Genomic DNA, 12530 nt, shown 5'->3' with positions numbered 1-12530 from the left:
GGGGGGAGGGGGAGCGAAGAGAGGAGGTTATATAGGAGTCATCATCAACCAGTCCAAACATGCCGGACTTCTATTGACCTCTTTGAACTAGGACATGTATCATCAACCAGTCCAAGCATGCCGGACTTCTATTGGCCTCTTCGAACTAGGACATGTACTAGATTAGATGCAAATCTGCTGCTAACTAGGGTATGAACTGGATTAGATACCAATCTGCTGCTAAGATACATAGTGAACTAGGGCATTGCTAGACTTCTGCTACTTCTTGAGGACTTCGCCATCTGGCATCTGGCCATGTTGTGGATGGCTCTGTTACAAGTAACCCACATAACATAGGGGCTGACTAAATCTTGCATTTATTTTGAAGAATGAAGTTACTTCATTACCAGCAATAATATTATTGACCACTATCCATATTTCTTAGTTATTGAGTTGAGTATACATTTAACCTATGATAAAGTTCGCAGTTGGGTACAGTAGGAGAGGCATTGATGAAACGGTGAAGACGCAGAAGAATGACAATAACAGCTCAATTCAACAAGGTTTAATGGACAGGCAACAATGTTTCAAGGTTGTTGCTGCTGCTGTCAAGTCAGTTGCTAAGGACGCAATTGTGGATCTCAAGTCTCCTGAGGTATCTATGAACAAATCCTTAAGTAATTTGTTACAGTTTAGCAAATTTACTGGTCAGCTATCTAAAGTAGAAACTCAAAGCACCATAATCCAAGGGCTGAACATTTTAGAACAGCGGCGTTGAATGTTGACTAGTGGAAGTAAGCCTTGTCTTCCATTCCATCGTGATGACAATTGATATAGGTCTGGTCAGGTATTGGTACCTGATACAGTAGTTTCAGCACGTTTAATTTCACAGCATGTTTCACTTCCGTTTGACTAGCGAACTAATATTGTTATCAAACATCTACATATATGGAGGACAACTAGACTTTACGATAATTTGTCGCAATATGTCAAGTTGAACACTAGATTATATTTGGGTAATCTGCAGTGTATGCCAAGTTGAAAGTTTGTTTGTAACGACGTCCTTCATTAATCTTACTCACTGCTTACAGTAGCAATGTGTTTCTAATGTCCAGGTGGCAGTACTAGTGGAGGTGCTCCCCATTTCTGGGGTGCCAGTTGGATCTTCGGTGGCCGGGGTGTCTGTTCTCCCAGCTGAACTCGTCTCGGCTAAGCCTCGTCTTTGTGTCAAGGCTTTGGTGTCTGATACAAAAACAAAAAAGAAGTGATGCGCCAGTTCGGCTGCAACCAGTCAGAGCACCTGTAACGGCAACATATGGAGGAAACGATCTTGTTGGGCATGCTCGTCAGCCATGCCGCAGCTTGAGCATTCCACAAACAAAGAAACGGTATCGCAGCTGTCTTGCCTGGCTCTGAGTATGCCAATTTGTAAGCTGCAGTGCTCGTCCCGTTCTTTGAGGTTAGCTTCTTATCGTTTTTCTAGCGTGCTCCAGCGTCAAAGCTTAACTGACCTGTTGCTGGATGTGATTGTGTTATACTGTTTCTCTAGACTTTATGTAGTATTATTATTATGGGCAATTCAGTGAACTACTAAAGTATACGTGCCTATCGGGGATAAGAGATGACGGTGCCTATTGGGGATAAGAGATGACGATGACGCGAGAGTGCATCTTTGAGGAGGCCCTCTTGGTTGAGGTGTCTGGGGTATCATGTATGTGCCGCTCGGCGGTTTGTGATGGTTTTAGCCTGGTTTTTCATTAGTTAGCTGGTCAACTCTCTTCTGTTTAATTAATGGATAGGCAAATCTTTTGCCAACCTCTAAAATTTGTACTTCCTCTGTCCGAAAAAACTTGTCATTCAAATGGATGTATCTAGCACCAAGTTAGTGCTAGATACATCCATTTAAGAAATAAGCTTAGGACAAGCTTTCTTGGACAGAGGGAGTAGAAAAGATGGAGATCCCTCGTCCTCGTACGTTTTACCTCTGGGATCTACCACTGTGGGTGGTAATCATGATAATAATTTGTACTACTACTTGGGATGGGACGCTATGATTTGACAAAAGATGATGCCATCGGCCGCGTCAAAGGCAAACACAGAAACTGACGAGTATATTCTAACCACCTTTTTAGACCGCTTTTTTTGGGGCCTCTCTCTGGCTCTGGGGAAGCGAGGGATTTGATCTGTCAATCTTTTAGCCAGCAAATCAGGGTGACAGGTGTGAAGTGAAGGCTCTCGTGCGTTTTTTCTGACCAACGCCAGCTCGAAACAGACAACACGCGCACGCACACGAGGTGACTGATGTTTTCATCATTCTGTTTCTGTTCTGTTCTTCCAGCAGAATATGGCTTGGCCATGGCGGCCATGAGTACGTTGCGTTTGCTGCTGGAGAATATCGACTGAATTTAAGCAGCATCTTACTGTTTGATCTGCTGCATGCTGAGGCGTATGCCTGCACATGTACTGTGCACCATGTGAGTTAACATGATGTGATCAGCTACCTCCTTTCCTTTGGTGTTAGAGCATGTCCAACACATGATGTAAAAGTTGATGCCCTGAAATAGGAGAGAAAAGATTTTAGGGCACCCGAAAAATTTCTGACGATGTAAAACTGATACCCAAACATTTTACCTTCTTCAACTATTAGAATATGTTCGACACATAATATTAAACTCATCTCGAATGAATCCAAAACAGATGGAACACAAATACTCCCTCCGTTCCGAATTATTCGTCGCAGAAATGGATGTATCTAGATGTATTTTAGTTCTAGATACATCCATTTCTGCAACGTGTAATTTGGAACGGAGGGAGTAGTACTTATTACATAGTTCATCAATTCACAACACCAATTCAAGACAATTTGTTCATCAAACATAACACATGGTGCATAGTACATGAAATGAAACTAGAGATAAACTAGTGGTCTTGTTGCCCATTCCATGTCCACCACTCCTTGACGAGATCTCTTTGAAGATCTTTGTGAGTATCTGAATCTCGAAAGCCATGGTAAACCTCAGGAAAGTTTTGGATGCAGCATTCCCTTCTACGCGACTGCACCGACTTTCGCATCAACTCATAGGAGTAACCCAAATCTTGCCCACGCTAATGCTGAATGATCATGTTGTGCATGATCACGGTGGCTATTATGATGTACCAAAGGATCTCCCGATCCTAAAACCTAGTTGATCCTTAGACAGTAGCAAACCGGACTTGTAAAATCTCAGTGCCCTCTCCACATCTTTCCTAGCAGCTGCTTGAGCATAATGGAATTGAGGCTCATTCTTACCTTGGGTGCTTTAAATTGGCTTCACAAAAGTAGCCCACTTCAGATATATCACATCCGCTAGGTAGTAGCCTAGGTTGGATGTGCGGCCATTTGCTTGAAACTACACTAGTGGTTGTTGGATATATGGTTTTGTGCATGTATATTGTATAGCCTGGCCCACCTCCTAGTCATTGTATAGTTGAGGTTGTGGCGCACCTTGTACTCAATATATATGTGCGCTTTGCACCGATCAATACATCGTGAAGCATTGCCAAACTCTTGTTTCCAACATGGTATCATACCTAAGATCCTAACCCTGTGCCGCCGCCGCCGCGATCTCATCGCTGCCGCCGCCCAACACCACCGCCGCCGCCACCCCCCGCCGCCGCGTACCCCACGCCGCCGCGACCGCCGCCCCGTGTGCGCCGCCGCCCCGCTTCCGCCCCGTTTCCAACAGTGGCGATTCCCCATTGGCTAACCGTGAAAAGAGTGGTGATAGCTAGAGCACATTGATGTCATAGCAAGATCTATACATCCCAGAATATGCACGCCAAATCTATGTCTCCTAATCGGCCATGACTTCAGGAATGATGGTGGCCTTCTTCTTATGTCCTTTGTACCATCTATGCCATGTTGTAGGGCAGTTCTTGCACCTCCAGTGCATGCAATCAATTGAGCTGAGCATACTTGGGAGCACGTGCTTTGTTCATCTCCAAAAGCCTTTGAGTGCCCCTAGACTGGCAAGAGATACGGGATTTATCCACCTCCACCGCCAGACAGGCCACCAGAGCGGAGGTGAGGGAATCCAATCGTGAAAGGAGGAAGAGAGCAACCTTTTCTTCTAGCGGCTAGGGTACCAAAGTTGCTATTGATGAAATGCATCTCTAGCGGATAGTACATTTCCTTTGATGCTAACACAATCAAACCGGAACAAAATTAGTTAGATGCAAAGGATACTGGTGACAAATATGTCGGTTTTCTTCGCAAGTACTTCACCGTCCTGATATGCAAGACACATTTTGATTGTCCAGGTTTATCTAAGACCATTTATTTATTTTATGATATTGCGTCAATAGTTATAAACCATAATCACAATGACAAAGGGCTTCCGAATACTGATCCGGTTATGTATGTTTGTGATCATAATATTACGGATAGTCTTGCCACATACAAAATGAAAATTAACAGTCCCAGGGTCCTTCAGAGTTTACCAAGACTGTTAATACTCACATAATTACATCCCTTGTCATACTGCCTTACATTCAAGACGTCTCTTAAAGCGACTATTCACTAGCAGAGTCCAGGGGTGTACCCTCCTTTTCAGAAGAGGGAAAAGCGCCTAATCACTAGCCCATTTGCGGCATGCTTGGAGGACTACCAACAAAAACAGCACCAGATGATCAGCTGAAACAAACATGAGAACCCAATGCTGAAACCGTTCTACAAAAACAGCTAGCATGCGTAATGTTCTAAACTACAATCCAGGCATCGACAGGGAGAGTTCCAGGCTAATCCCCTGCCCAGCAAAGCTGCAGCCCGGAGGCCCCGAGCAGTCGCTGAAGCTCCTGGACGACGGCGAGAGCACGCAGCTGCTCTCGCTGGGCCAGGGGGAGACATCTTTCACGGCTCTCTGCTCCACGGCGAAGCAGGGCGACGGCGAGCATCCGTTGCCCCCCAAGTAAGCCGGTTCATCTTCTCCGCTCGTTGCACTGCTGAACAGGAAGCACCCACTCTCGTAGCTCTCCATGGAAGGTAACTGTCTCGTCGTATGGTTCAGACGACGGACTGCTTCCGGCTTGCTATCCTGTGAAACCAATATATGCAGGACATGTTAGAACTTTAATAACAGAAAGATCAAACTGCTATGGAAAATTTATCAACTTGCTGAAAAAAGTCCAATTTATTAACCGAAAAAAGCATAGCAAAAATGTACTTCCGCCGTTCATAAATATAGGATGTTCTAACTTTTTTTCTAAATCGGATATATATAGACATGTTTTAGTGTGTTTATCATTCACTCATTTCAGTGTAGCCAATATTGAAATATTCAAAACTTGTATTTGTGAATGGAGGGAGTAGCATTGATTCTCCTGCCGTTAGTGCCTGATTAATTTTCTCTGGGACGCAGCTAGCTCGTGTAAGGATGGCAATGGGTCGGGTTTGGATCGGGTTGAACAATATCAAATCCATATTCATATTCATGAAGACAGTCTTTGTCCGCCCATGAAAAAATCCATAGGTAAAAAATTGTGTCCATGTCCAAACCCGATGGATATTCATACCGACTGGATATCCATTGGGTCCCCTCGAGACATATAAATAAGACATAACACAATGTTAACATAAGCTCTTCCAGTATTCACCTCGTGGCAGGCTAGGCTTCAATTATGGTAAACATCAACTTATGATAAATCAACGTCCACTAACAACTTAAGATCATTTAGTATTTTCTAATAGATGAGAATGATGATTCATTTAATAAGAAGATAAAAATAAGGGAAGGGGCATTGGTCGTTGGAGTATGTTACTGAGGGGATTAAATGTCAACTAATAAAAGTTAAAATGGGGATCGTGCAATTTCTTTTGCATGTTTTAGATAACAAAGTGTAAAATTACAGTAGGGCACGTGACTGTGGGGTAGGGATAGCAATTTTTTGCCCATTAAGTCATACTATCGGATCGGGTTTGGGTATACCCACGGGTACAAGATTATATCCATGCCCTACCCACGAGCAATCAAGTCGGGTTTAGACGCCGCCCATGGACACAAAAGTATATCCAAACCCTATCCATTCGGGTCGGATATCCATAGGTATCCATGCCCATAGGTAAAATTGCCATCCTTAAGCTCGTGTGGGTGAGATGTGATACTACGTGAGGAGATGAACTGCATGGGACTATCAGCTTGGTCCTAGCCGGTGTTATGGCAGGGCAGGAAGGTACAGTATTAACGTGCATCCGAAGAAAAAAGATCACACACATGAGACATAGAGCTAGGCACTACTGCTGGTCAACTTTTGTGTGCAACCGGAGCTAGCATGCATAGCCACAGCATCAGAGGTGTTCTTAGTTTTGAATTGAGGTAAATACACTAGAAGTCAAAGAACTTGCACGCAACGTTCAGTTTAATGCATAAACTTATAAAATACGTGTTTCTGGTCATCTAACTTGTCCTCTTGTTCATATACGGTGCTTTCTACGGTATCCAGTCGTATCCCTATGCATGCCACATGAAGGGGCCCACTGTCAGTGGCTGAGATGGTGGTAATCCGCATGCACTTTTTTAGATAGCACCCTTGTATTTTATTTATTTACGCAAAAATTCTGAAATAAATGGAAAACGTTGGAACGTTTGTGGGATTTGAAACCCACGACCTGCTGTGATTCGCCCAGGATAGACAGCCACTCGACCAGCTGAAGTTTTACATTAAATGTATACAATTTGCTTTATATAACATAGACCATACGAATTAAAGTAAAAATCAAACCAAGAAAAAGGGAAACCCCACTTCAAACCGGCGACCTGTTGCACTAAAGCGGGCGTCCTAACCAACCACCTAATGTTACTTCATGTTTATTTGAGACTCCTAAGATATATATCAAAGAGTAAAAGTACACATTCTGAACTATGTTTTCTCTTATCTAGATTATTAATTTAAAATTATTTGAATTCAGACAAAATTTCCGTTGATTTGTCCGAATTTTTTCATTACTAAAACCAAAGTTACTTGGACTACTATTATGAAAAAGTTCAGACCTCGGGCTCGAGGATGTACATTCATTCTACACTATATTTTCTTTCATCTAGATTTTAATTTAATTTTTTTCGAATTCAAACAAAAAATATTTGATTTGTCCAGAATAATTTATGTACATCCATTCTGCACTGTATGTTCTTTTATCTAGATTTTTAAATTTACATTTATTCGAATTCAAACATAAATTGAGTTTATTTGTCCGAAAACATACGTACATTCACTGTGCACTATATTTCCTTTTATATAAATATTTAAATTTAGAATTATTCGAATTCAAACAAATTTATTGTTGATTTGTCCAAAAGAATTTACGTATATTCATTCTATATTTTATTTCCTTTATCCAGATTTTATAATTTTAAAAAATCAAATTCAACCAAAATTTTCGTTGGTTTGTCCAAAAGAATTTGCATTCATTCATTCTGCACTATTTTTTGCGGGAATATATATTTAAAGTTAGGTACTATGTGCAAAAAAAGATCTATCTTTGCGTAAAAAAATTAAACATAGCTCACTGCCATTGGAATACATAAATTTTATACTATACAATACATAACACTTTTATCATTTTTATCTCTATTTATCACTGATAAACTAAAATCAAATCTATCTTACATAGAAAAAACAATATACAAGATAAAATTTGTTTGTGTTACTAAGTGTCGGTGTGGCCTGATGGTTGGCACTTGTACACGATGCCATAGTATCAAACTGGGGCTTTCCCTTTTCAGCAAACCCTTTTGTCGTTTTAATTTCTATTTTTTATGCATTACGTGTTAAATAGCTTTAACTGTGCATTTTAGCGTCAACTGTTAGATTTTCTTTTTTGAGGAAGCGTCAACTGTTAGTTGGTCTAGTGGCTCTCTACGCTAGGCGGATCGTGCTAGCTCATCGGTTTGAATCCCATCATGCGCTGCAGCTTCTTTCATTTTATTTGAGGATTGTTTGTGTAAAAATAAATAGAATGTATGGGTCATTTCTTAAAAAAAAACAGCCTCAGCCACTGAAGGTGGCCCTGCCACGTTGGCACTCGTAGGGATACGGTTGGAAGCACCGTATATGCACGAGATGACGAGTTAGATGACCAGAAACACGTATTTTACAAATTTATGCACTAAACTGAACATTGCGTGCAAGTTCTGTGACTTCTAGTGTATTTAAAAAAACAGCCTCAGCCACTGATGGTGGCCCTGCCACGGTGGCCCTGCCACGTTGGCACTCGTAGGGATACGGTTGGAAGCACCGTATATGCACGAGATGACGAGTTAGATGACTAGAAACACGTATTTTACAAGTTTATGCATTAAACTGCACATTGCGTGCAAGTTTTGTGACTTCTAGTGTATTTAGTATTTACCTCTTTCGAATTCGATGGATCCCATGGCCATGATGAAAACTGCTGCTTCGACTGCGGCGAGGGTTGGAGCCGAGCGAGCGCTGCAAAAGCCGCTCCTTTTGGCACATCAATGTCGATGAGCTGAGGCAGGTGCCTGCCTGGGGCAAAGCTATTATTCCTGCCAAGGATAGGGCAGGGAGGGTTCTCGAGAGCCATTTCTGGCAGCGTCCTATACTACTACTAGCATGCAGCACTACTACCAGTCTAGTCTAGGAGTAGTACCATCACCAGTCTACATACACCACACCACGCACGACAGCCATTGATAGCTAGCCGGGGTTTGCATGCCCATTTAAAGCCACTATCAGACCCTGCCAGTCAGATCTCTAGAGGTTCCCCCATGCTGAGACATGGAAACAACCGGTAGCTAGGAGGGGGGATGTGCATGGCATGGCGCAAACTGAGAAACATAGGTCAAAGATACGACGCCGGGAGTACAGTAGATATGCTAGAGCTCTACCAAGAACAACATCAGAAACGATGTGGGTTCAATCAATGTTGCCTCAACCATATGCATGCGATGGCCAGCAGGAGTAATAAGCTAGGGAGATATGCATGCATCATGCATGTGATAGGAGTATATATCTTCTTTTGATAAGCTTTTGCACAACGTTTTTCTAAGCGTCCTCTTTCTTTTACATGGCGTACCTTAGAGGCCTCTGGGCCTTGCACCCAGGGTCCTAATTCCTGGAGGCTTGCAGCAGCAGCGCTGCGCCGTCGGAGTCGGAGGCCCTGGTTCACGCTCCTCCTCATCCTGTCCATGGACATTGCTTGCACTTGCACGTAATCATCAATGTAGCAACGGTTGCCAGGAATCATCACGCTCATACCACTGTTCCCTTGCATGCTCTTGCATGAGGCTGCAACCTCTGTCCCTGCCTTGGCCCTGTTCACCCGAGAACCCAAGAAAAGAGAGGGAGAAAAATGGACGTGGAAAATGTGTTGTTAGTGTCAGTTTTTAACATGAAAGTTGAGCAGTTTTGGGTGTAGAAAAGTCGGAGCAAAAACCTTTTCATGGGTGGGAATGTGAGTCCTTCGGAGCCTCGCTCGTCCGTGGCAAATGGGCGATTCTTGAGATCGAGTTGTGGCCGCGTCTCTGGCGGGAACATGCAAAAGGAGGAAAGGAGAAAGCGGTTTGGCTTTGCTTTAGCATCATGTGAATACGTACGTGCATGTGCAGGCAGAATCAGAACCCCCACGGCCACATAGCGAGCTAAACCAAAACCACAAGGCAGGGCTGTCTTAGAGGGTGTTTGTTTTCAGGAACATTTTTGTTCAGGGATTAAAAGACTCTCTTAAAGACTTTTTTACCAAAAGAGAGGAACCTTTTAGGAACTAAACTAGGCATTTAGAACTAAATAAAGAAGACTCTCAAGGAGAGTCTTTTTGAGACTTTTCCAACAATGCCTCTCCATGCATTCATTGGCCCGCCACCCCATAGTGTTGTTTTCTATATACTAAAGGTAACATGGTTATTTAATAACCTCTAGGAAGGGACCAGAGACTTTTTAGTCTCTGAAAACAAACAGAGAGACTTTTTAGAGACTAGGGACTTTTTAGTTGGGATTAGAAAAAATCTAGGACTAGAAAACCAAACATCACCTTACATTACAGCCAATCATCATCAACAAATTTCAGTCTTACTATAATACGCACTACTCCGTTCCCAAGAAAGAAAGTAGGTACTAGTAAAATCTGAAGGTTTGCAAGAAGATTTCACTAAGAAACTGTACTACATACCAGGAAGAAAGGCAGAACGAATTTTGGCGCCTCCGTCACCTTTCTTTCCATTGTCATGCGGTGTGCATCTGTACATCTGTGTAAACAACAACAAAAAAACCGAGTTACATTGCATACATACTTGGCACATTCTTAATTGGTTTGAAGAGAACATACGACACAGGCAACCAAGCCACGATTATCCCAGAGACCGACTAGCTACGGTCTGAACTGAAGCATCAAGCAAGAGAACCCGGAAGCATCGAAGCTAGTACTAGGAAGGAGGAAAACTGAACTGACCTGAAGGTGGCTCTTGACGTGGGATATGGTGAGCCCTGAGACATCCATCAGCTTGAGAATGCGCTTCGGAGTCACCTCTGCAGTTTCGTTTCGCATCACGCCAAGGTCATGAAAGGGGAGGGAATCGAAGGGGAGCCGAGGACGTACTGGCGCTGTCCCGGCCGCCGAGGCGCTCGACGGCTCCCACGAAGCTGCTCTCGAGCTCGGCCGTCCACCTCATCCTCGGCACGCTGGACCTGGTGTACTGCCTCACCAAGCCGCTCCTCCTCCATGCCTCCTTCCTCGCCATCTCTCGCTCGCTCGCTCGAATCCTAGATGGATGAAGTCAAGTTGCTGTGGGGTGTTGGCTGGCTGGCTTGCCCTTGATGGCTCGTGTTATAGTATATCGCTGGGCGGGCGCCGCGCCGCGTGACTACGGCCAGGGGAGCAGAGCTATATATCGGCCTACCGCGCGCATTGCGAAGTAGAGTAGCGAGATCATCGATGCCGAGCAGCGCATGCGATCAAGTAGCAGAAACAGAATCTGGTAGGCTCAGGCGGAGGAGTAGCCGCCGATGATGTCGAAAGCTAGCGGGGACAAGAAACGTACTGCACGTCTTGTCCGTGGACGGCGCGGCGCGCATGTGTATTGCTGCGCCTGTGCTGTGTGGGTTCGACATCATTGCGTGTAAGTACGTAGTGCAGTCGGAGTATATGCCGCTGCATTCGTACTGTACGTGCGTGCATGCATGGCGACGCGTTGTGGAGCGCTCTCCGTCGTCGTCTCGTGCAGATCAAGTCATAATGACATGCGGATCGACAGCACTTTGCGGTTCCATCCGTTTCCATGCAGCGGGTTCAAATTTTCGCATTTAGGGCATTTCTTTTTTGCGAACAAAAGAATCTTTGAGTTGGAAATCATCTATAGCACTTGTCCAACCCGTTCGGCAGGATCAACATTTGCTTTAAAGAGAAGAAGACTATCATCGAATTCGTTCTATATGATGATCCTGCACTTTTTTATTTATTTAACAAAGCCCAAAGTTCATCGTTAACTAAAAGAAACATAAAGCCAAAGTCCAGACTCTTGCCGTGTGCGGTGTGCTTGTACTATGTTTGTATCATCCCCATTTACCGCAAACTTTAGTTCTCTGCGGATACGCTGATCGCGAATCCTACCTCGGCAGAATAAACAGCAGTGTCTTCGGTTTGCTCCACGGTCTTTACACGCGGGTGACAGCTCCTCCTTTATTATTGGGTTGCAGAGTGACAGGCTTGTTTCCTTTTTCTTTCTTTTGTTTTGAGTGGGCTTGTTTTCTTCTTGTACAAATGTGGACGCTACATTTCTACAAGCCCCTAGAAAGATCTGCACGCTGCTTCGCATCCCAATCCAGTGCCAACAGAGATACTACGTGCTAGTCTACTTTCTACTCCATGCATAGGTCACATATATGTACTGTAGCATTGCCAAGTATAGCAGTGTGTCTCTGTGCGCGCGCTGTGAGATATTCCCTTGATGGAGTGCACCTCTGTCTGTAGGCTTGCTCGTCGATGGTCGCAACAAGCTCGCGCAGGACTCCTTTTTTTTTTTTACTAAATGACCCCTGAAGCTGAAGGTCATGCATGCAACACGCTCGCGCAGGAGGACAAAGCGCACGTAGCATGCATGCATGCATATGCATAACTCGGCTCTGCTAGAGAGATTCGTAGCAGGATGAACAAGACATGGCGAGGAAACAGAGTGGGGGCTCGAATGGGTAAGCGGAGGCGGACAAATTTTCTGCTTTAACCTTTTGTGCAAACAAATTCCAGAATTGACCTCATTTGTAAAAAAAGTTTAAATCTGACCTTTTTTGGTCACGCCAACATCCTTGATGTTTGGCTTACACTGGTCCATGGCGTCTGGACCTGGCCTGCATGAGCTTAGTTGGCGTTGACGTGGCAAGGCGAAACGCCATGCTCTTTGGCGTTTGGAGGAAACGCCATAGTTTTTGGCGTTTGGTCCCTGACTAAGATTTGCTAATTGCTGACCGGCTGCATCGCTCCATGCATGCTCGGCCGATCGCTAGCTTCTCTGTGTGCGCACACGCATGCATGCACCCTGCAGTGGCTTAGGTAACTAGGTCGTTGT

At 44.2% G+C, this 12530-nt stretch overlaps 2 protein-coding genes across 2 annotated transcripts in view; one reads left to right on the top strand and one right to left on the bottom strand.

Annotated features, from left to right (window-relative positions):
• LOC119317405 overlaps nucleotides 1–1623 on the top strand; it is a 5627-nt gene extending 4004 nt beyond the window's left edge. Inside the window, exons 6-7 of the mRNA XM_037591850.1 lie at nucleotides 461–634; nucleotides 1095–1623. Coding sequence (XP_037447747.1) covers nucleotides 461–634; nucleotides 1095–1247 — 327 coding nt within the window. The 3' untranslated portion in view covers nucleotides 1248–1623. The remainder of the gene's footprint in view (nucleotides 1–460; nucleotides 635–1094) is intronic.
• Nucleotides 1624–4446: 2823 nt separating this feature from the next.
• Nucleotides 4447–10805, bottom strand: LOC119315247 (myb family transcription factor PHL13-like). The gene is made up of 6 exons (XM_037589914.1): nucleotides 10568–10805; nucleotides 10421–10497; nucleotides 10142–10217; nucleotides 9410–9497; nucleotides 9050–9287; nucleotides 4447–5051 (listed from the first exon to the last, which is right to left on the bottom strand). Exons 1-6 carry the CDS (start codon nucleotides 10707–10709, stop codon nucleotides 4722–4724), a joined length of 951 nt encoding a protein of 316 aa, XP_037445811.1. The 5' UTR covers nucleotides 10710–10805; the 3' UTR covers nucleotides 4447–4721.
• Between the last annotated feature and the right edge of the window lie 1725 nt (nucleotides 10806–12530).

Source organism: Triticum dicoccoides, chromosome 6A (genome assembly GCF_002162155.2).
Source record: "Triticum dicoccoides isolate Atlit2015 ecotype Zavitan chromosome 6A, WEW_v2.0, whole genome shotgun sequence".
NCBI classification, from domain to species: Eukaryota; Viridiplantae; Streptophyta; class Magnoliopsida; order Poales; family Poaceae; genus Triticum; species Triticum dicoccoides.
The sequence above is the reverse complement of the archived record's forward strand: the minus strand, read 5'-3'. Positions and strand labels throughout refer to the sequence as shown.

Coding starts and splice junctions, on each gene's coding strand:
- LOC119315247 (XM_037589914.1), bottom strand. CDS start 10,709: ATGGCGAGGAAGGAGGCATGGAGGAGGAGCGGCTTGGTGAGGCAGTAC. Junction 10,218..10,420: donor ACGTCAAGAGCCACCTTCAG/GTCAGTTCAGTT, acceptor TTGTTTACACAG/ATGTACAGATGCACACCGCA. Junction 5,052..9,049: donor AAGGCCCAGAGGCCTCTAAG/GTACGCCATGTA, acceptor TTGGTTTCACAG/GATAGCAAGCCGGAAGCAGT.